General features: G+C 58.0%; 3 protein-coding genes across 3 annotated transcripts; all 3 read right to left on the bottom strand.

Annotated features, from left to right (window-relative positions):
- Positions 1 to 6,849: 6,849 nt before the first annotated feature.
- C1QB (complement C1q B chain) lies at positions 6,850 to 9,305 on the bottom strand. The gene is made up of 3 exons (XM_066564011.1): positions 9,199 to 9,305; positions 7,859 to 8,018; positions 6,850 to 7,554 (listed from the first exon to the last, which is right to left on the bottom strand). Exons 1-3 carry the CDS (start codon positions 9,214 to 9,216, stop codon positions 6,986 to 6,988), a joined length of 747 nt encoding a protein of 248 aa, XP_066420108.1. The 5' UTR covers positions 9,217 to 9,305; the 3' UTR covers positions 6,850 to 6,985.
- An 889-nt stretch (positions 9,306 to 10,194) lies between these two features.
- Positions 10,195 to 12,280, bottom strand: C1QC (complement C1q C chain). Its single transcript, XM_066563993.1, has 3 exons — positions 12,177 to 12,280; positions 11,354 to 11,543; positions 10,195 to 11,137 (listed from the first exon to the last, which is right to left on the bottom strand). The coding sequence occupies exons 2-3, from the start codon at positions 11,532 to 11,534 to the stop codon at positions 10,584 to 10,586; spliced, it is 735 nt and encodes a 244-aa protein (XP_066420090.1). The 5' UTR covers positions 11,535 to 11,543; positions 12,177 to 12,280; the 3' UTR covers positions 10,195 to 10,583.
- A 1,028-nt stretch (positions 12,281 to 13,308) lies between these two features.
- Positions 13,309 to 15,398, bottom strand: C1QA (complement C1q A chain). Its single transcript, XM_066564038.1, is given in 4 exon segments — positions 13,309 to 14,288; positions 14,411 to 14,581; positions 15,288 to 15,297; positions 15,300 to 15,398. Coding segments are annotated over 4 exon segments (846 nt in total). The 5' UTR covers positions 15,396 to 15,398; the 3' UTR covers positions 13,309 to 13,719.
- Positions 15,399 to 20,151: the final 4,753 nt, after the last annotated feature.

The following is a 20,151-nucleotide window of genomic DNA, read 5'->3' as shown; positions in this document are numbered from 1 at the left end:
CAAAAGCCCTCCTGGCACTTCATCCGAACAGAAGGGAGCTCTGGGCAGACCACACATCTCTTGAGGAGCTGCCACCCAAGCCCTCACCCCAGAGCTCCCGTCCCTGCTCTTTCTGAGGAAGCCAGGACAGCAGGCTCACAGATATTCCTTGTTTACAAACCAGATGGGAATTCCAGGTATGTGTCCATGCATACTGCATACATTTCCCTGTCGACCCTTCTTCTGCACATGGCAGTGTCTTTGCTGTGCTGTGGGCTTCAAACTGCCTTACTTGATTATTTTTTCCCCTTGTGAGATTTTAGGGCAGAGTGAGGCTGTTGAGTGCAATCCTGGCCTCTTCCACCCTGGTACTGCCTGCCCACCGTGTGCATGGCTCTGGCCCTGGCTGCTGGAAGCGTGTTGTGTGTGCTCTGCACGGTGTTTGTGTGTTTTGTGTTGGTGCCTGTGCCCTGTGTGATAATTCAGTGAGCCTGCAGCCCGTCCTGGGTGAGGGACATGGATCCATTTGTGACAGGATGGGGCTGGAGGCTCATCTCAGCCTCTCAGCCTGCACAGCCAACCGAGGGCTGGAACCTACACACGGCTCCAGCGGGGCAGACAGGATGGGGTGTGGAGCAGAGCAGGGCTGTTCCCCCTGTGGGGAAACTGAGGCATTCGGGGGAGAGTGTGGGTGGGCCACTGATTTGTCCCCTTTGTTCCTGGACACTGCCAGGAGCCAGTAGTGGAAGAAAAAACCGATTTTTTCCTTTTTCTTGGAGAAAACCTTTGGAGAGGAGAGCAGGGCTGTGAGAGGCTCTCCCAGACCTGCATTGTCACAACTTCAGCGTTAGTTTGGGGATTTTGCCAAGAGTTTGGTCCTGCATCACAGCAGAGGATGCCCATCATGGCAAAGCATCCCCATCCCGGCACAGCATTCCCAGAGTGACAGAAGATCCTCAGCCCAGCAGAGCATCCCGCATGGCTCCTGGTCTTAATGGCTGGGGGACAAACCTGAGTTCATTGTGGTGCATCCCCCAAGGGGTTAAGGACATGCACGGGGCCACGCAGGCCCAGGCTGTGGTCTCACCCTTCCATCCCGCATCCCCTCCGCATCCCCTCCTCATCCCCTCCTCATCCCCTCCTCATCCCCTCCTCATCCCCTCCTCATCCCCTCCTCATCCCCTGCGCCTCTGCGCGGGGCGGCGCCGGGGCGATGCCGCTCGGAGCCGGGCGCAGGAGGGCGGGAGGCAGCGGGAAGCGGAGCGGAAGGAGCCGAGCGCCGACGTCCAGGCGATCTGTGCCTGGAGCTGAACCAGGCCAGGCTTCTCATCCCGCACATCCCCATGGAAACCTCGGCCCCGCCGCCCTGCCCTGCACCCCCGCCCGGCTGTCGGTCACCGGTGGCCGCGCAAGCCCGGGGAACCAGGGGGGCTGTCCAGGGGCTGCTCCCCGACACCCAGGGGTACCTGCCGAGGCTGCCAAAGCTGCAACAGCAGGGATTGAGCTCTTCCTCCCATCCCCGCCTGCATCCACCCCTCCCCGCAGCATTAGGAATCCCCGGCAGCATCCCCAGGCAGCATTCCCGAGAATCATCCCCAGGCAGCATTCCCGGAGCTCATCCCCAAGCAGCGTTCCCGGGGCTCATCCCCAAGCAGCATTCCCGGGGCTCATTCCCAGGGATCATCCCCAGGCAGCATTCCCGGGGCTCATTCCCGGGGCTCATCCCCAGGCAGCATTCCTACGCCTCCAGAGCCAGCCCCGGGAGCGTCTCTGCCCCCCGGTCCAGCCCTGGCAGCATCCCAGCCCTTCTCATCCCATCCCATCCCATCCCATCCCATCCCATCCCATCCCATCCCATCCCATCCCATCCCATCCCATCCCATCCCATCCCATCCCAGTCCCTCGATGGAGCCTGGGGTGCGTGGGGTGCCCCCCACGGGGGCTGCAGCCGCGGGATCGCCCCCACCCCACCCGGTTCTTTCCTCTCCTGCGCTCCCCTCCCAGCACGAGTCCCCTGAATGCTCCATTTGAAGCTAATTCCGGCTGAAATCTGGTTTGCTTTCCAACGTTGCTGCCTTAAATTGGAGAGATTGACCTTGTAGCAGGAGGTGACATGCAGATGCACATCAGCAGCCCGTCAGAGCTGCGGCGGGGGCTGGGGGGGTACGGAGCCGCCTCGGGGACACGCCAACTATTTTATGAGTAATTTAATATCTGGAACACAGACTTTTCATTCCCAGAGATCTGCTGGGGAAAGAAAGAGCCTTTCTGCAGCCCCGCGAAGGCTGTTCCTCATAAGGAGGCAGAGCAGGAAAAAAGGGCTGGGATTTAACTCCTTGGTGGCCAGCCAGCACAGAGCCTCCCGGCTCCCGGTCCCTGCAGAGGGCCAGGAAAAGCAGGAATTCCCTGAGCACCTCTAAGTGGAAGACAAGCCAGGCTGTGTTGCTCCAGGCAAAAGTAATTGCTCCTTCCCATTCAAATCCAAATGCAAGCCTGGGTGAGGATGGGGGGAACAAACTTAACACAGCCCTGAAGTGAGATTTGGGGTGGGAGCTGATGTCTGAACTCCCTTCCCTGTCCCAGACTGGTTTCTGCTGTATCAAACTCTCCAGGAGTCTCCCTGGGGTTGGGACCACCCTCCAGTGGAACCAGTGCACCCAAGGGACCCAAGCAGGGAGCTCCTGTCACCTGTGTGACCTCAGTGTCCACCAAAGCTGCCGTGTCCTGTTGTGATGCCTGTGACATCCCAGCAGGAACAACCCAGTGCCCTGTCCCAGTAATGCCTCTGCCCAGAGCATTCCAGCACCTTGGCACAGCACTGAACCCACACAGGGATTCCCATATGGCTCCTGATTGATATTATGGTTTGGAGAAGGGGAGGGAAGGAAGAACACAAAAACCCCAATATTTCACTGCACAACCTGGCCCAAGGGCAGAGGAGATGGTGGAGAGCAGCCACAGCCTGGCAGCAGGAACTGTGGCTCAGAGCTGGAGGCTGAAGGGAAGGAAGCACTCAGGGCTGTTCAGGAGGGAGCTGCAGGGAAGGGAGGAGCCTCCCTGCACTGAGGAGCAGTGGCATCAGCTACATGGGAGAAGAGCTGTTTGGAGGGGCTGGCATGGGAAGCTGATCCAGGAGGCCCTGTTGGGCAGCCAGGTTGTGGCTGGTCCTGCCAGCAAGGACCAAGACCAAACAAGGATGGTGTAGGAAGAGCTCTTCCTTGGTTATAGCAGGGACTGGGAACTCCTGGGCTCAGTGCAAACACCTCTGCAATCTCCATCATGTTTGCTGGTGATGTTAGAGCACACCATGGCACTGACATCCATGGCTCCATCTCACTGACAAACAGCCTGGCTGTGCTTTGATTCCTCCAGCCCAGCTTCATCTCCATGAACACTGACAGGCACACCCATTTCCACCACATCAGATCCTGCCAAAGTCCTGCTTATGCTAAGACTGGAGCTTTGGCACAGAGAAAACCTCCAAACCCCCAGTTAGATAATGCAGGAGAAATCCTCATTTGATTTTCTTGCTGGTCCCTATTGCTCTGTGCCTGGGAGCAGGGAGATTTTATTTTAACTCCCTGAGAGCTCTGTTGGTGCCTTTGCCCACAGCTGTGCTCCTGGTTCCCTCCCTGTCCCGCTCAAGTGGCCTCCAACACCAACAGACCAAAGCCCCCCATGGCTTCTTGGCAAAACACTGACATCCCTAAAACTCCTGAAGTCACCTTGAAACACCTCTTGCCCCAGCTGGGCATCTGGGGTCCTCAGCCCTGCCCTGGTGGTTGCCTGACACCAAGGTGAGGGTCACAGCACCGCCTGGTGAGGGAAGGGCTGTGGCTGGGCCCTGGGGAGGGACTGCAGCTGCCTTGAAAAGAAACCCCAAAGGGAGTGACGAGGAGCAGGACGTGCGTGTCAGGCGACAGCTCGGAGCACACACAGAGCACAGGGACAGGGGGAATCGCACAGGGCTGGGTGTGCACAGAGGGAGTGTGCACACAGGGGCGAGTGAGCACACACAGCACAAGCAGGAGCGTGCCCAGAGGCCCAGGCCAGCTCTGCCCACCCTGGGTGAGGACAGATCCTGCAGGTTTATTCCCCGGTGCAGCCATGCCACGTTGAAACGCTGGGCTCAGGCACCCATGGGGAAGGTGTAAGGAATTAATTAAATATACAAATTGGCCCTTTCCTGAGTGCCAGTGGCCATGGTACTGCCCTGGCCCACCCTTACCACCCACAGCACCTGCCCCCACACAGGCTTCTCTCCAGCTCTCCTGTTAATGGTTGTGTTGTTCCAAGATTGCCCTGTTTCCATGGAATAATGCATCCCCAACCGAAAAGCAGGGCAGGAGATTCAGGAGCAGGGCTAGGCTGGTCCTGCTGCTCTGGGAACAGCAGGCAGGACAGGTGGGACTGCCAGCACAGCATCCAACCCAGGTGCTTTTGGGTGTTCCCCTGTGGCCCTAAGCAGCACAGGGGGCTCGGCAGGGGACTGACTGCTGCACACAGGAGGAAGCAATGCCAGCTCCTGTGCAGGGAGCCATGGCAAGGGACACTCTGCCTCTGGCCTCAGTGAGTGCCATAACAGCTTGAGAGGAAGGGGCCTCTCCAGCTGTGGGGTGCAGGCTGCGACTTTGGGGCTTCCTACAGGGTCAGAAGGACCCTTGAGCTGCCTGGGAAGAACTGAAGGGTGGTGTTGTATGGAGCAACAACAGCTCCAGCACCCTCTGGGCCCCTTTCCTTATCCATTTTGGATACCTAGGGGGTGTGAGTCTAGTGGCAGCCTCAGGGGAGCTGCCATCTCATGGGGCCACCGCCAGAGGTGGCATTGCTGGGCACTGGCTGAGACCCATGGGAGGAAACGATGCCCTCTGCCTCTCTGGGCAGCAGTTCCCTCTGCACCTCTGGGCAGCAATTCCCTCTGCCTCTCTGGGCAGCAGTTCCCTCTGCCTCTCTGGGCAGCAGTTCCCTCTGCCTCTCTGGGCAGCAGTTCCCTCTGCACCTCTGTTTTCCAGCTGTGTAAGCACTGTGAGCTGCACTTAGAGCTGCCGGTACCTGCACTGCCCTCTGACTTTCCCCAGGCACAGCCAAGCCCTCAGAACCCTTTTGGCTCATACTGGTCAGACATCTCTTTTAAAAATAACCAGCTTTTGTCCTTACACCTTTTCAAAAATCAAAAATTATTATATCCATTACCTGGAAAGGCAGAAAGCTTCACCTTGGTGTCTAATAACACCCCACGTCCCTTCTTACAGAGTTTTCTGCTGCCAGTGCCTGTCCTCTGACATGGGATTGTGCCATGCCAGAAAAAGAACTTTGCATTTGTCTCCATCAAATATCAGTGGGCTTCTGCCAGCTCATTTCCCAGCCTTCAGGGCTCTTGGAATGGCAGCCCTGACCTCCAGTGTATCTCTGTTCCTTGGTACAGTGTCTCCTACCTGCGGAGGCTTCAGGAGGCTCAGACAGTGTATGTTCCCAGCCCTCTTTTGGGTGTCAAGCACCTGCTCTTTTCCCCCACCTGCCTAGCCCAGCTCAGTTTTATTTGTGATGCTGCATCTCCAGCTGTGAAACACCTGGGTTTGGTGGCTGCACTGTAAAGGCCATCCATGCTCTGGCACAGGGGAACCTCAGAACACAACACCCAACACCTGTGCTCGGACCTCCTGAGAGCAGCAGAGCCTGGAAACACGCGCGGCTGCACCCCGGGGGACCGAAGGCACAGATTCTGCTGCAGGAAGGATAAAGCTGCGAGGTGGTGGGGAGGAGGAGGAGGAGGAGGAGAAATGAACCGGGCTAATCCTGCCCCCTGCCTCCTCCCAGACCTCGCGGGCGCTGCCCATGGCTCGGAGCTGTGCCCGAGGATGCTGCCGCTGCCAGGCGAGGGCTGAGCCAGTCTCCAGTGCCACCTGCCGGCAAATGGCCCTGGACAGGAGCCTCCGAGCGGGTCACAACAGCCTCGGTCACTGTCCCGCGCTGACACCTGAGCAGCCCAGAGTTGGGGGTCTGGACTCACAAACAACCTGGAGACCTCAGGGGTGACGCTCCATTAAATCTGCCCATGGCACACTCACCTCCCCAAGACCTTTTATCATCATCCTTTCCATCCAGACCCTTTCAAATCCCAGACTCCCACAAAAATTCCCGAATGCCCCTGTCCAGGCCCACGAGATGGGCTGGGGGCTGCAGGCAGCCCACCCACACGGGTGCAGAGCTGGGTTGTCACCTGCCCCGGGGCCAGGGCTGTCCCTGGGCTCCTCAGCTTTAATTCATCTGATCGTTCCTGGGTCCACAGCTCTGCTATTGATAAGGAGCAGGCTGGGAGGGCTTGGCTGTGCTCCAGGACGTGGAGAACAGTTCTGTGCTGGGGTTTGGAGGCTGTAGTGGGAGTGTCCTCCACACCACCCCCATCATGGGATCTAGTTGTTTGGCCCACGCTGACCTGCCCTGCCTTGTCACAACCTTTGACAATCTTCTGTGGGTATTTCTGTCACCACCACCACCCCAAAAAAAGTCTGAGAGAGGTTGGTGTCCCCAGATCCTGCCACTGCCAGGACTCTCCAGTACAGCACCACCTCCAGCATCTCCCTGCCTACCAGCAGTACCCAGTGGCCTGTCATTGTCCTGCCCCCTGCTAAAGGCAGAGCTGCCTCTCCAAGTTTTCCTAACCCTGGGCTGGGACCCTTTGGGTGGCTCTGGACAGAGATACTTGCTGTGGTCTGCAGTAGGAACTGCATGACTTGTCTGGCTCTACTCAGCAGTAATGAGATGCTAATGAGCCTGGGCTGCACCCAAGAGGGCGAGAACCAATACCCTGGTTGTGTGAAAATTATTTGTGAGGAAAAAGGCAAATCCTATCCAGAAAGGGACAAATCGTGCGAAGAGCTGTCATTTATTGTGCAAGAATGGCAGCAGTGTGCTTCAAGCACCAATTTGGGAGCAAAGAGCTTCCAGGGGAGTCCTCAGCACTGCAGGGACTGCAGAGATTGGCCACAGATACATCTCCAGTGGGCTAAGTCTCAGGGAAGATGAGAAAGCCAGAGAAGATGCTGTCAGAGCCTTCCAGCCCCACCAAGGAGTTCTTCTCTGTTGGTTCCAGCCAGACAGACTCATTCATGGCCATCTTGAGGACCACGCCACCCGTGGTGACCTGGAAACTGTTATGCACGTAGTCACAGAAGGTCACCACCCTCTCGCCCCTGCTGGCACCCTGGCCCTTTTTGATGTTGAGGCACAGGTTGCCCCGGGAGGTGACGTGGTAGGTGAAGTAGTAGGTGCCGGGCACGCGGCAGGTGAAGCGGCCGTAGCGGTTCTCGTAGTGGCCCTGCTCGTTGGTGAGGACGCGCTCGAAGCGGATGGGCTGCTCCCGGCGGGGGTAGGAGCTCATGCTCCTGGCAGCCGAGAACCCGGACTTGAAGGTGACCTTGTAGTCACCAGGTTCTCCCATGGGGCCAGGCGGTCCCACGATACCTGGTAAGCCTGTTATACCTGGGATGCCAATGGGACCGACCTTCCCAGGCTGTCCCGGTGCTCCTGGGACTCCCGGCTCCCCTCTCCATTCTTCACTCTGGCCAGAGGGTCCTAGAAAAGAGGAGGAAGAGTCATTGTGGTCACAGCCAAGCCCCATTTGTGTGCAGAGAGGGAGCATGAGCAAGGAAACCTGTCAGGGTGTGGGTCAGTGGAGACCCTGCCCAACAGGCAGGTGTGACACACCTTCCCCCTCCTTCCCCAGGTTCCTTGGGGTGCTCCATCATCCCCACCTGACAAGACCTCAAAGAACTGGTGGAAATGGGTTGCTTTCCCAGGACCATGTGGTTGGCACTATCTTTCTCTGCTCTTGGCAGTCACAAGACAGTGTTTTACCCACCTGCAGCCTCTTCCTTACCTTGCTCACCCTTTGGGCCGTTCTCCCCATCCCTGCCATCGCTGCCAGGCTGTCCTGGTAATCCTGGGATGCCTGGGATGGTGCCGTAGGTCCTGCAGAGTGTGGCACTGGCAGGCTGCCCTCCAGCCAGGCAGATCAGCATAGCCCACACGATCCACATCTGTGGGAGCATGGAATGGTGTTGGGGGCTTTCCTGGGTGGTGGGAGGGCTGGGGAAGGCACTCTGAGCTGCTCTGAAAGATGGTGACTGCAAGCAAGTCTGGGTAGTACGATCAGGGAGGGAAAACATCCTACCACAGAGCCAAATTCACGCTCCTGCTGGCCCTGGAGCAAAGAACCATAACCCTTGGGCAAGGCAGGGTTTGCAGTCTCTCGTCATTCTTAAATCCCCAGTTTCCAAATGCCCACAGCTTCAGCCACATGAATATTTGGGACAGGTTATCTCAGAGATCTGATGTCCAACGTGGCCATGCTGCTGCCTTGTGGGAGAAATTCCCCATCTCATCTCAGGACCATACTTGCAGGGTAAAATCCTTACCCAACCAGAGCAGTTTTGTCATCTGCAAGGGAACAGGCCTTGCCTTCCACCAGCATGTCTAAGGGACAGTGTCAGTCCTTGAAGATGGCAATGAGCCCCCAAGCCTCCCTCCTCCAACCCACCGGTTCCCCCTGTGACCTGTCACACAGCTGTTCAATGCCAGAGGCATTTCTGTATCTCACAAGCCTCACTGGGACAGTTATCTGGGCTTCCATGCCTGGGGTCTTACCTTCTTCCTGCCCTTCCTACACAACTCCTTCCCCCAGATCCTGGTGTGGGTGCATGTGGATAAGCACTGGGCATTTGGGGGCTGGATCTGGACATCACAGCACCCTAGCCACAACTCCCCTATCCCAGGTGGATTTTCCCAGTGCTGAAGCTCTGGTGCCAGCAGGACAAAAGATGGGTGAGTTGGATCCTTCAGCCACAGCCATTCTGATTTGGGTGCAGCAGGAACAAAAACTGATCCACAGGCTCCCAGCCATCAGAAGACAAGAGCTTCTCAGGGCAGGAGAGCACCCCCAGAGCACCTTTCAGACTGATGCACCTTTCAGTCCCTGATAACACTTCTGGAATCTGCCATCTCTGCTTTTATGTTTTCCTTCTTCCAGGTGGAGCAGGAGGGGTCAGGGTCCCATCAGGGACCTCCACCACCCCCAGCCCAGCACCTCCACCCCCAGTTTCTCTCTGCCCCAGGCCACAGGGAAGTGCCAGCAATGCAGGTGACTGTCACCCTGCCAGAGTTGGGTTCCCCATGTGCTCCTGCCTATGGGGGGAACCTTGGGCTCAGTCTTGCTCTTACCTTGAGCTCCTTGTTCATCAGGTGGGGAGATAGAGCAGGACACCCCAGCGTCCTGCTCGGAAATGCCTGAGAGGAGAAGCAGAAGTTTGCTGCAAGGGTTATTGTGAAAGGATCTGGGACACATCCCCTTTTTATCTTTAGCTCCTGTCCTTTTTCTGTGGCAGTTTCAGATCCTCCATGAATGCTGTTGTCAGCTGAGCAGGACAAGCCATCCCCAAATAGCACCCCGAGCCCCTCCAGCCACAGCTCTGCCCTGCAGGGTCCCTGGGTCCTGCTTAGGGGTGTTTGCTATGAGGAATACTCTTTGGAGCTCCAGATGAGTTTAAGGTAACCCAACAGAGCTGCAGAAATGTACAGCATTCAGGCAGCACCCCTCAGGCTGCTCCACGTGCTTCCAGCTTTGCAGGCCCAGGGGATGCTGCAGGGTCTCAGCATCCATCACCTTAAGTCCATGCATGGGAAGTGACTTTGCCCTGTGGGAAAAGCATTCCCTGCTTTGGCTACTGCCTTGTGGAAGTGAAGTACAGGACGTTTGGAAAGGAGACTGTCTTGTTCCATCCTTCAATGTGTGACACCAGGAGAAATCCCTGCTGGGTTTTGGTGGGCTCTGCATCCCCCACAACCACAAGCTCCTCTGGTTTGGCTCAGGAAAGCCAGAGCATTTCCCCTGCCCCATCCTGGTAGGGACCCCAGGGATGTCCCAGCCATGGTGTTGGGGTTTCCTTTGCAGTCTGTGCCCCTGTAGAGCTTTGGAGAGAAGGGGAATATCAGGGTCCTGCTTGGATGAGTCTTGGCGCCCTCTTGAGAGGGGCTGTGTGGGGACACAGGAACCATCCTGTTCCTGCAGCAGCCAGGGGTCCCACCCCCTGTGCAAAGCCAGGTGTGGGTGGGGTGTTATGGTCTCTGATGCTGGTGAGCCTTGGGGACATGCTGATGCCACACAGATGGCCAGATGTCACGTGCACATTTGGAGGAAACAACACACTACACGAGGCGCACTGGGGAAGGTTTTATTGACACTTTCCACAGCCGGGTCATGGCAAAGGGGCTGCTGCAGCCTGCTGAACCTGAGGCAGCCCAGGTGGGAAGGGGAAAAACACAGGGAGACCCGAGGTAATGTGGGGTTAGCAGGGGGGATGCACATGGCAGTGCCAGCAGGACCAGGAGCTCAGCACCATCACTGGGTGCAGATGTAGCAGATGTTCCTGTTCCCCCTGTGCAGCAGCTACCAGGGCTCAGCCCCCAGACTGAGTTGGGGGTCTGGCTGCTGGGCTTGATGCCCTCCCTGCAGAGACACTGGGAGCATCAGGAAGAGCCCAGCAGCAAGCAGTGAGTTCAGGGCAGGTAGAAGGCGCTGGGGTGCTGGGGTGAGCTCTGCTGATCCTCTAGTCTGGGAAGAGCAGGAAGCCTGAGAAGATGCTGTCGGAGTTGGCAATGCCCACCATGCCGTTGTAGTCGTTCACTTCCAGCCAGACCTTGTCATCAGCAGCCAGGTGGAGCAGCGCCCCCCCCGAGCTGACCTGCACCGTGTTGGTCTTGTGGTCACAGAAGCTGGCCATCCTCCTCTCGTTTTTGTGCAGGATGACACAGAGGTTGGCTGTGTGGGAGCTGTGGAAGACGAAGTAGTAGACACCAGGGAGCCTGCAGGTGAACTTGCCCGTGGCAGTGTCGTAGTCGTGGTTGGTGTTGGTGATGACGTTGTTGAAAACCACGGGGACGTTCTTCAAGGGATACTGGCTGGTCTGCCTCGTCACTGAGAACGCTGACTGCTGCTTCTGCATGGAGGTGCCTGGCATTCCTGGGGGGCCGGCATGGCCTGCCTCCCCAGGGATTCCCATTGGACCAGGGGCCCCAGGGGGGCCAGGCTTGCCTGGAGGGCCACGTGGGCCTGGTGACCCTTTCACGCCCTTGGGCCCCTGTGTAGAAGAAGCTGGGATACCTGTGGGATGGTGAGGAGTGAAAGGGAGTCAGTGTCAATGGCAGGATGTGGGGAGAGGCTTCTCTAGCCCCTTCCTTTAGGCTGGAGAGTGCTGTTGCCTCTTCCACCTGACTACAGGGGATGCTCTCCACATCCTGCAAAGCCAGGCAGACCAGCCATTGAGGACTCAGTGTAGCCCTATAAGAGCCCATGTGGTTTCCCTCTTTGCTCACTCACCTGGCTCCCCTTTGGCTCCCTTCAGTCCATCCCGGCCATCCCTGCCTGGTATACCCGGCATGCCTGGCAGGCCTGGAGCTCCATAGCAGCTGTGAGGGTCCTCTACAGTCACAGAAGAGCCCACACTCAGGAGGAGGACAGTGAGGGCCAGATAGAGCTGCTCCCAGAATCTCTTCTCCATTTTGGTGTTCTGTAGCACAGAAAGTGAAAGAAAGTGCTGGAGTGAGGGGTCACAGCAGGGTGGCTTGCAGGACATGGAGAAAAGGAGCCTGGATATACCAGGAACACTTGGATGCCTTGTGTGTGTCCTCAATGTCCCACCTATACACACTGCAGGATAGTGGGGAGGTGGATATGTGGAGATGGGCCCCAGGCTGATCTCCAACACCAGGGCAGCCCGATGGCACAGCGTGCATTGGACTTTCAGTCTGGATGGAGCCATGAGTTCTGAGGTGCCCATGGCCAGCCCCAAGCCCTCTGAGTGCAGTGTCCCCAAACCCTGGAGATGCACACACCACTGCAGACTGTCACCCCGTGCTGCACTGAGGCTAGAACTCCCTGCACATAGCTGATCTTCCTCCTCCTCCAGCAGCAGCCTGACTGTCCTGGCTCTGTCCATCGGGATCAATCCTTCCATCAGCTGGTCCATCCTGTCTCCATCACACGCGTGCAGCCCGTCAGTGCCTCTGCCTTTGTCCTCTCCTCCTCCTCCTCCTCCTCTCTCATCCACATCCTCCTCTCATTCTCGCCCTCTCCAGCAGTGTGCCATGCTGCTGGACCCCCAGTCCCACCCTCGAGACAGGGACCCTGCAGCACCTCTTACCTCTGGTGGGGACCGGGGCAGGGATCCCAGGCTGCCGGTCCCGCTGGGCGCGTGGTCACTGCCAGCACAGCGCGGTGGGTGCGGCTCCCTGACACCCTCACGGAGGAAGTCACAGAGTTAGGAAACAGTTAAGGGCCCTTGTGAACACAGAACCCGAGCTGTTCCCAGCCAAATTTCACATCCTCCTGCCTAATCCTTTCTGCTGAGACAGCACTTTCTTGGCTCTCCAGTGAAACCTGTACTGGTGCCACTGCAACAGGAAGGGCTGCAAGGAAAGAGGTGGGACACAGCTCAAAGAGATGTGGCACAACTCCCCAATGCAGGGAATAGCCCTCCCCAGACCCCCTGCTTTCCCTCTTACTTCCCTTGTTTCTGAGCAGAAGGGCAGCTTGGGAACAGAGCCTCAGGCCGGCTCCAGTGGGCTGGAGATGCCTGTGGCACTGAGGGGCTGCTGCAAGGTCACTGCCTGGCTCTCATGGAAGATGCTGCACCCCTAAATAGGACAGGAAGATGCTTCCTTTTAAGAGTTTCTGACCTGCACCTTTCCCCATGCCCCACCAACTTCTGCTGGGTGCTGGACTCAGTGAGGCCCCAAGATCCCTCACTGGGGTGTGGCTCCCTGCAGGATCGAGCCTCCTCCTCATTGCTCCAGGAATGGGGATATTTGAGTGCCCAGTGCTTGTGGAGCAGCTCCCCTGAGGAGCAGTCCCAGGGTATGGCATCTGATGGCAGCTCCACCACCATCACCCCACAACCCCATCCGTGTCCCAATGTCCCTGTCCCTCCTTGCTGTAATGCCAGAGGACCACAGCTGCCTTCTGCCTTCCTGGGAGAGTCTGGGTGCCAACTTGGGACCATGTGGGTGAGGTACAGGATCTGCTGCCTGTGTTTTCCCCTGCAGGATAGTCACCTTGGGCTCAGCAGAGAAGGACACATATAGCCCTGTCCCAGATGTTTCTTATTCCTCCCTGGAAGTGTCAGCCGTGATTGGACACTCCACTCCTCCCTGTCGTTCTGCATTTGCAGTGCCAGGGACAAGCTGGAATCATTTCTCTCCCCAGCAGCTTGGGAAGGGGTCCAGGATATTGATGGTTTGGGAAAGATGCATGAGTAGAAAAGAAAACCCAAGGAGTAGTAGTAGAAGAAGCATTTATTTATACTGATGAGGAGGTTGTGACATGATCTGTCCCAGTGCCAGGAAGGCTTTTGCAGTGGTTGGTGGAGCAGAAGCAGCAGCAGGCAGTGATTTCCCACTCAGAAGCAAAGAGCCACAGCTGGTGACAACTCGGAGTGGAGCTTGAGTGCCCAGGAGGAGAAAGGGATGAGAGTCCACAGCCTCCAGGACAGTGCAGGCAGGCTCAGCATGGAGGTGAGCACTGCAGTGGTGACCCACAGCTTGGCCAGTTGTGACACTGGGAAAGCACAGAACACTTCTGGATGATCAACCTGCAACCATCCCCATGTGCTGTGGCACTAAAGCCTCCCACACACCCAGAGGGGAGCAGCCAGGCAGGCAGACACTCCACGATGCTGTGGGAGTCCCTCAGGCCGTCTCTGGGGACACCAGGAACCCGCTGAAGACGCTGTCAGCCTCGGAGCCGCTGTAAATGGAGCTGCCCTGGACAGGGTTGGTGGTCAGGGACACGTGGTCACCCACGGCCAGGCTGAGCACGCTGCTGCCCGAGTTCACCTGCAGGATGCCGCGGCTGTTGTTGTCGCAGAAGCTGACCACACCCCGCCCGTTCTTGGTGATGCTTAGACACAGGTCTCCGCTGGACACCACCTGGAAGCTGAAGTAGTAGAGCCCGGGAATGCGGCAGGTGAACTTCCCGGTCTGGGGGCTGTAGGAGTTCTCCTCGTTGGTGATGATCCTGTCAAACACCACCGTGGTGCCTGCGTGTGGCGGGGCCAGCCTGGAGGCGGAGAAGGCGGGACGCGGGTGCTCCAAAGCATTGCCAGCTTGCCCTTTCTGCCCTGGTGGCCCTGGCACCCCTGGCATCCCCTGGGGGCCTGGTAGGCCAGGTAGGCCACGCATGCCTGGTGGCCCAGGATATCCTGGTTCGCCTGCATCCCCTTTGGGTCCCTCAATGGTCGAGCCCACTGCTGCATTCCCTGGGGAGAAGAGGGGAGGAGAAGTAGTTCATGCCCATCTGGCATCTCCTGAGCTGCTCCCACAGCCTGGGATGCTCTGACCAAGAGGCTCCCAGGCCCCCAACATCCCCGCTTCCTCTTACCTGGCTCTCCCATGTCACCCTTCTGCCCTGGCCTCCCATCACGGCCAGGGACTCCAGGGGAGCCATTCTTGCCATCCGGTGCCCTACAGACTCCGTCCTCCAGCAGGGCCATGCCCAGCACTGCTGCTAGGATGCTGGCTGCCAGCAAGAATCCAGGTTGCATCCTGCTTCCTACAGCAGAGGGATGAATTGGGGATGGAGGCAAACACACACAGATACGCAGGTGCCCTCATCAGATGCATCCACAGATCTACTGAATTGTCCAGTATGGATAACCAGACACCACATGCAGGGAAGGGTTTTGAGGCTGTGTGATCCGAAATCACTGATGGCACTTAAAATCTCTAGCATGCCCATGGCAGAGCTCTGGGATTGGAAAGCCCAGGACATGGAGCATGGCACATACCCCTTCCTCCACATCCTGGGCATGGGTAGGGGCACCTCAGATGCCTGTAGAGGATGTTTATTCCAGTTTGCGGGGTGAAGCACTGCTGTGTGGGGCAGTGGCCCCATGGGATAGAGAGCACAAGGGAGGAAAGGATGCAAAGACATCCATGTGCTAAACGGGAAAGGGAAAAAGGGAAAATGATATCCAAACCTCCAACATGCAGAGCTGGGAGAGAGGACATGGATCTATCCCAAAATCTGAGGTTCTCAGCCTGGGACAAGTCTGCAGAGCCCAGTGGTGTCCACAATCACACAGAGCAAGGACAGATTCCTGCAGATTCCTCTTCCCCCGGTATCATCTTCTCCCTCCCTCTTTTTCTACTTTAAACCCTTGTGGAGGGGGAAGTGAAGAACGAAGGAGGACAGGGAGCAAGGACTGGAAAGTGGTGGCAGAAGGGGAGAGTGTCCCCAGCTGTTTGTGGTGAATTACCTTGGTGCAGAGGCTGAAGACAGGGCAGTGTGAGCAGCTCTGTTTGCTGGAAGCTCTTCTCTGGGAGTAGGGAGGAAGAGGAGAGGGGTGGGAAGGATGAACTTGCATGCACTGCGGTTTGCCTGGTTGGAGAAGGGATGTGTTGAGTTTCATTTTCTCTCTAAGAGAAAGAAACTTGTTCCTCTTTCCATGCTTGACTCTGGCTTTACTGGAAACAGCTTGGTCAGGGAGAGTGCAGCACCACTGGGTGCCCAGCCTGGCCCAGCAGCAGGGGCTGGTGGTGACTTGGCACAAAGCAACATGACTGGAGGATGCCCACAGGCTGCTGAGATGGCAGGAGGGCACAGGTGATGGGAGTACCAGGTGTCACAGCCACCCAAGGGCTACTCAGGGCAGGAGATCACCCTTGGAGGCTTCTGCTCTGGCTGATGGGCAGAGTGTCTGTCACTTTGTCATGGTGCTGCTGGGTGCTGACCCCTCCAGATGCCCACCTTGGCACTGCACTTGGATGGAGCAGGATCCAGCAAAAGGATCATCAGTGCCTGTGTGGCTCAGCTGGTCCTTGAGTATTTTGGTTGGATATTAGGGAAAGGGGAAAGGTTCTTCCCCCAGAAGGTAGTTGGGCACTGCCCAGGCTCCCCAGGGAACAGTCATGGCCCCAAGGCTGCCAGAGCTCCAGGAGTGTTTGCCAATGCTCTGAGACACAGGATGGGATTGTTGGAGTGTCTGTGCCGGGCCAGGAGTATGACTGATGATCCTCGGGGGTTTCTTCCAGCTCAGGATAGTCCGTGGTCCAACAATCTCCTTCCCGCTGTCCTCACTTCAGTGCTTTGGGGACCTGGTGTCTAGAGTAGAGTGGGAAAAGATGAGGGTGTCTGGCACTGATGATGCTCTCAGTTCCCTTTGGGTAGCTGTGTCTTGCACCAGCCAGATTTGGGCAACCCCAGGAACTGAGTGTGGCCTCGAGGTTAAACACCAGCACCTCCTATCACTGAGTGCAGGGAATGAGTCCAGGGGTGCACATTCAGCTCTGCTGAAAAAGATCCCCAAAATGCCACTAGACCCCAAACCCCATCACATGGGCAGGGGAGGTGCCACATTGACTGTAGCAGGCGAACATCCTTGGGACCCCGGGGACCACCCAGGCCCCCCCCATGGGGGACACGGTGGGCAGTGAGGAGGGGCCTTCTCATCCATGTTCCCTTGAATATCCTTTCAGAAGTCCTGTGGCAGCTGCCCTGGCCTGGAGCTGGGGCTCAGGGGAGGATATCCAAGGAAAGAGGATGGTAAGCAGACCTGGGATTAGGGTGACTCCAAAGTCCAGGGGGGTTAACAAACCCCCTATCCCCTCCGCCTTTTACTTCCTATCTTCCCAAGGGAGATGTTGCATCATTTCCAAAACAGCTGAAAAAGGCAATGACCAAAACTCAGTCCAGAGTCCCTTGCCAACAAAGATCTGTCACTGAGCTGGTCTTTAATTCATTGACTAGATGCCTGCTTAATGCAATATGTTACACATTTTTAATCAAAATGTTACCCCATAATAAATCAGATGCCCAGAAGAAATGTGATTTTATTTTATCAGCAGAGTTCACCTATCAACTCAACCTGTAACCATGTCAAGACAAGATGACAGGTAAGTTGAAAGGATCTACCTCTGCCAAATGGTGTTTCTGGACAGTAATTGTATTTCTGTCCTATTGCCCTTTCTTAATATACAGCCCAAATTAGACCACTCCATCATTTCATCCAGCATTGATTGATGGCTGTGTCCTCATACGCTGTGTCCTTTGTCTTCTGCTGTCCCCTTAACCCCATTTAAATACTCAATTACAGGGGCTGGCTGTGGGTTTCCAGCATCTCCGGGAAGCTGGTGTTTGTCCAGGTGTTCCCTCCCCCAGATCTCTGAGATTTCTGAGAAGTGTTTAGTCCCATTCACTTGACTTTCAGAGTTGCTGTGGTCAAGCCACCCTTCCTCTCCCATCCTCTGAGCAACTCCTCCTCCTCTGGATCTGCAGCTGAGACATCCCAGGCTGGTTTGGGTTAGAGGGGACCTTAAAGCTCATCTTGTTCCACCCCCTGACACGGGCAAGGACACTTTTCATGTCCAACCTGGCCTCGGACATTTCCAGGGATGGGGCAGGCACAGCTTCTCTGGGCAACCTCTGCCAGGCCCTCTCCACCCTCAGAGGGAAGGATTTATCCCCAACACCCCATCTGACCCTGCCCTCTGGCAATGGGGAGCCATTGACAGCGACAGCCGTGGCTCCAGAGGTGCCGGCCGCAGGGAGGCAGCCCGAGCACTGCACGGCGCCATCGCGGAGGCTTCTGCAGGCCGCAGCTGCAGGCACTGGAAGGCCCAGCCCGGCAGCCTGAGCGTGTTCCCTCCCGCCGCCGGGAGCGGGGCTGTGGCGGGCCCGGCACTCTGAGCGTGTTCCCCCCCGCCGCCGGGAGCGGGGCTGCGGCGGGCCCGGCACTCTGAGGCTGTTCCCTCCCGCCGGGAGCGGGGCTGCGGCGGGCCCGGCACTCTGGGGGTGTTCCTCCTTCGCCGGCAGCGGGGCTGCGGCGGGCCCGGCACTCTGAGGGTGTTCCTCCTTCGCCGGGAGCGGGGCTGCGGCGGGCCCGGCACTCTGGGGGTGTTCCCTCCCGCCGCCGGGAGCGGGGCTGCGGCGGGCCCAGCACTCTGGGTAGTGTTCCCTCCCGCCGCCGGGAGCGGGGCTGTGGCGGGCCCGGCACTCTGAGCGTGTTCCCCCCCGCCGCCGGGAGCGGGGCTGCGGCGGGCCCGGCACTCTGAGGCTGTTCCCTCCCGCCGGGAGCGGGGCTGCGGCGGGCCCGGCACTCTGAGGGTGTTCCTCCTTCGCCGGCAGCGGGGCTGCGGCGGGCCCGGCACTCTGAGGGTGTTCCTCCTTCGCCGGGAGCGGGGCTGCGGCGGGCCCGGCACTCTGGGGGTGTTCCCTCCCGCCGGGAGCGGGGCTGCGGCGGGCCCGCAGCGAGGGGATGCGCCGCGAGATGGCGCTGGTGCCTCGGGCAGCGCGGTGCCACCGCCGGCGCCGCCCTCAGCACGGCGCGATGGCCGCAGTGAACCCCGGGTCCCGCGGCCTGTCCGGCTGCAGGGTCCGCCCGGACACCTCTGCCAGGCACCCCGCGGGCTCTCGTGGGCCGGGATAACCCATCTCCCCAGCGGCCCCAAAGCCCCTTTCCCCGGGCTGGGGCGGTTTGGCGCTCCCTGGGACGGGGGGACGAGCGGGGTTTGCTCGGGGGCGATCAGACCGTGGCGGGAGGTGCGGGGCCCGTACGGCCCTGCTGGGCTCTACCTGTGGGGCAGCTCCAGCAGAGGCCCCGCAGCACCGCGGGCAGCCCCCAGCATGGAGCAGGGGCTGACACCATGCAGGGGACCCCAGACGACATGGAATGGGGCCAGGCGCAATGCAGAGATTACCTGAACTAGCCAGAGGATGCTCCATAGAGCCCCAGGTGTCACAAAATCATCCCCAAAGAGGACGGTGCCTTGGTACTTGGAGAACCTGAACACTCAGGTGAGCGTGCACATGATTTAGGACACCTGTTATGGCCTCTTGGCACTGCTGCACTACCAGGAACTCTGCTCCCGATGATTTTTACCCCAGGTACCCCTCCTCCTTTGAGCATGGGGCAGCTCCTTCTCCTCTGGCTGCCCTCCCAGCTGGGGGTGCCAGGCGAGACAGGTCAGTGTGCCCCCAGCCCTGCAGCCCTTCGGGGAAGGGAAGTGACCCCTGCACAGCCTCCCCCTGTCCCCAGTGCCTGCAGGCACACAGGAGTTGCTGGTAGCAAACAGGGAGAGATGCTGCTGCGCTGCCTTCCCTGCTGGGCATCCCTGGGGTGCCGAGCTGACAGGCAGGAGCTGCCAGAGGAGAATAAATCAGGCACTTACCTGTCCTGAATGGGAGGCAGTGCTGATGGAGATCAGCAGTACTGGCAGGTAGCACACCCCTCTGCTGCCAGTCACCAGCATCCCAGTCGGCCACTTGCACCCACTGGGAGGTCAGGACAGCTCACAGCATCCACCTTTCTGCAGCCACTGCTGGCTTAATGGTGCTTGAATAACCAGGCAGATGGACGTTGCAGCTGTTGAGCTGGGCTGTCCCAAATAGAATCAGAGAATTACGGAAGCATAAAGTTTGGAAAAGCCCTCTAAGATCTTGGAGTCCAAATATTAATGCACCAGGTTAATGCCAGGTTCATCACTGAACCAGGCCCCCAAGAGCCACATCCACATCTCTTAAATCCCTCCAAGGATGGTGACACCACCACTGCCCTGGGCAGTTGTGCCAGTGCCTGACAGCCCTTCCAGTGAAGGAATTTTCCCTAATATCCAGCATAAACCTCCCCTGGCGCAACTTGAGAACATTTCCTCTTGTCCTGTCACTTGTTACCTGGGAGAAAAGACTGACCCCCACCTAGATCCATCGTCCTGGCAGGGACTTGTGGAGAAAGATGGTGCCCTGGAAGGATTTCATGAGATGTCAGGTGAAAATCAGGCTGCAAAGCCACTTGCCACGCTGTGTGACACTATGTGGCATGCTGCCATGTGTCTGAAATGTTTTTCATTGCTGTCCCAGGGGATGAGTTATTCCTATGATGGATGCTTGCACAGAGCAGGTGTGAGGAAGAAACACAGGTATGTGGTTTAAGAGCCAGGATTTCAGGCTCCAGCCCTTGCTGGCTGTCTCCTGTCATTGATGCACATCTCTGTTGGCTCATGGGACAAGAGGGGATAGATGAGTGCAGAGCAGCCCTGGGCAATGCTGGGAAAGCTGGTCCCATCCCTCTCTCTCTTGTTCCCTGTTGAGGATGTCAGGGCTTGTCATTATTTGACATCTATTGG

This window comes from Molothrus aeneus, chromosome 21 (genome assembly GCF_037042795.1).
Source record: "Molothrus aeneus isolate 106 chromosome 21, BPBGC_Maene_1.0, whole genome shotgun sequence".
Taxonomy (NCBI): domain Eukaryota; kingdom Metazoa; phylum Chordata; class Aves; order Passeriformes; family Icteridae; genus Molothrus; species Molothrus aeneus.
Note: the sequence above shows the minus strand (reverse complement) of the source record. Positions and strands in the feature narration are given on the sequence as shown.

Excerpts from the sequence above, each read along its gene's own strand:
- C1QB (XM_066564011.1), bottom strand. Across the intron at positions 7,555-7,858 it reads CGGCCCAAAGGGTGAGCAAG|GACCCTCTGGCCAGAGTGAA; the intron begins GTAAGGAAGAGG and ends CCTCTTTTCTAG.
- C1QC (XM_066563993.1), bottom strand. The coding sequence starts at position 11,534 with ATGGAGAAGAGATTCTGGGAGCAGCTCTATCTGGCCCTCACTGTCCTC. Across the intron at positions 11,138-11,353 it reads GGGAGCCAAAGGGGAGCCAG|GTATCCCAGCTTCTTCTACA; the intron begins GTGAGTGAGCAA and ends ACCATCCCACAG.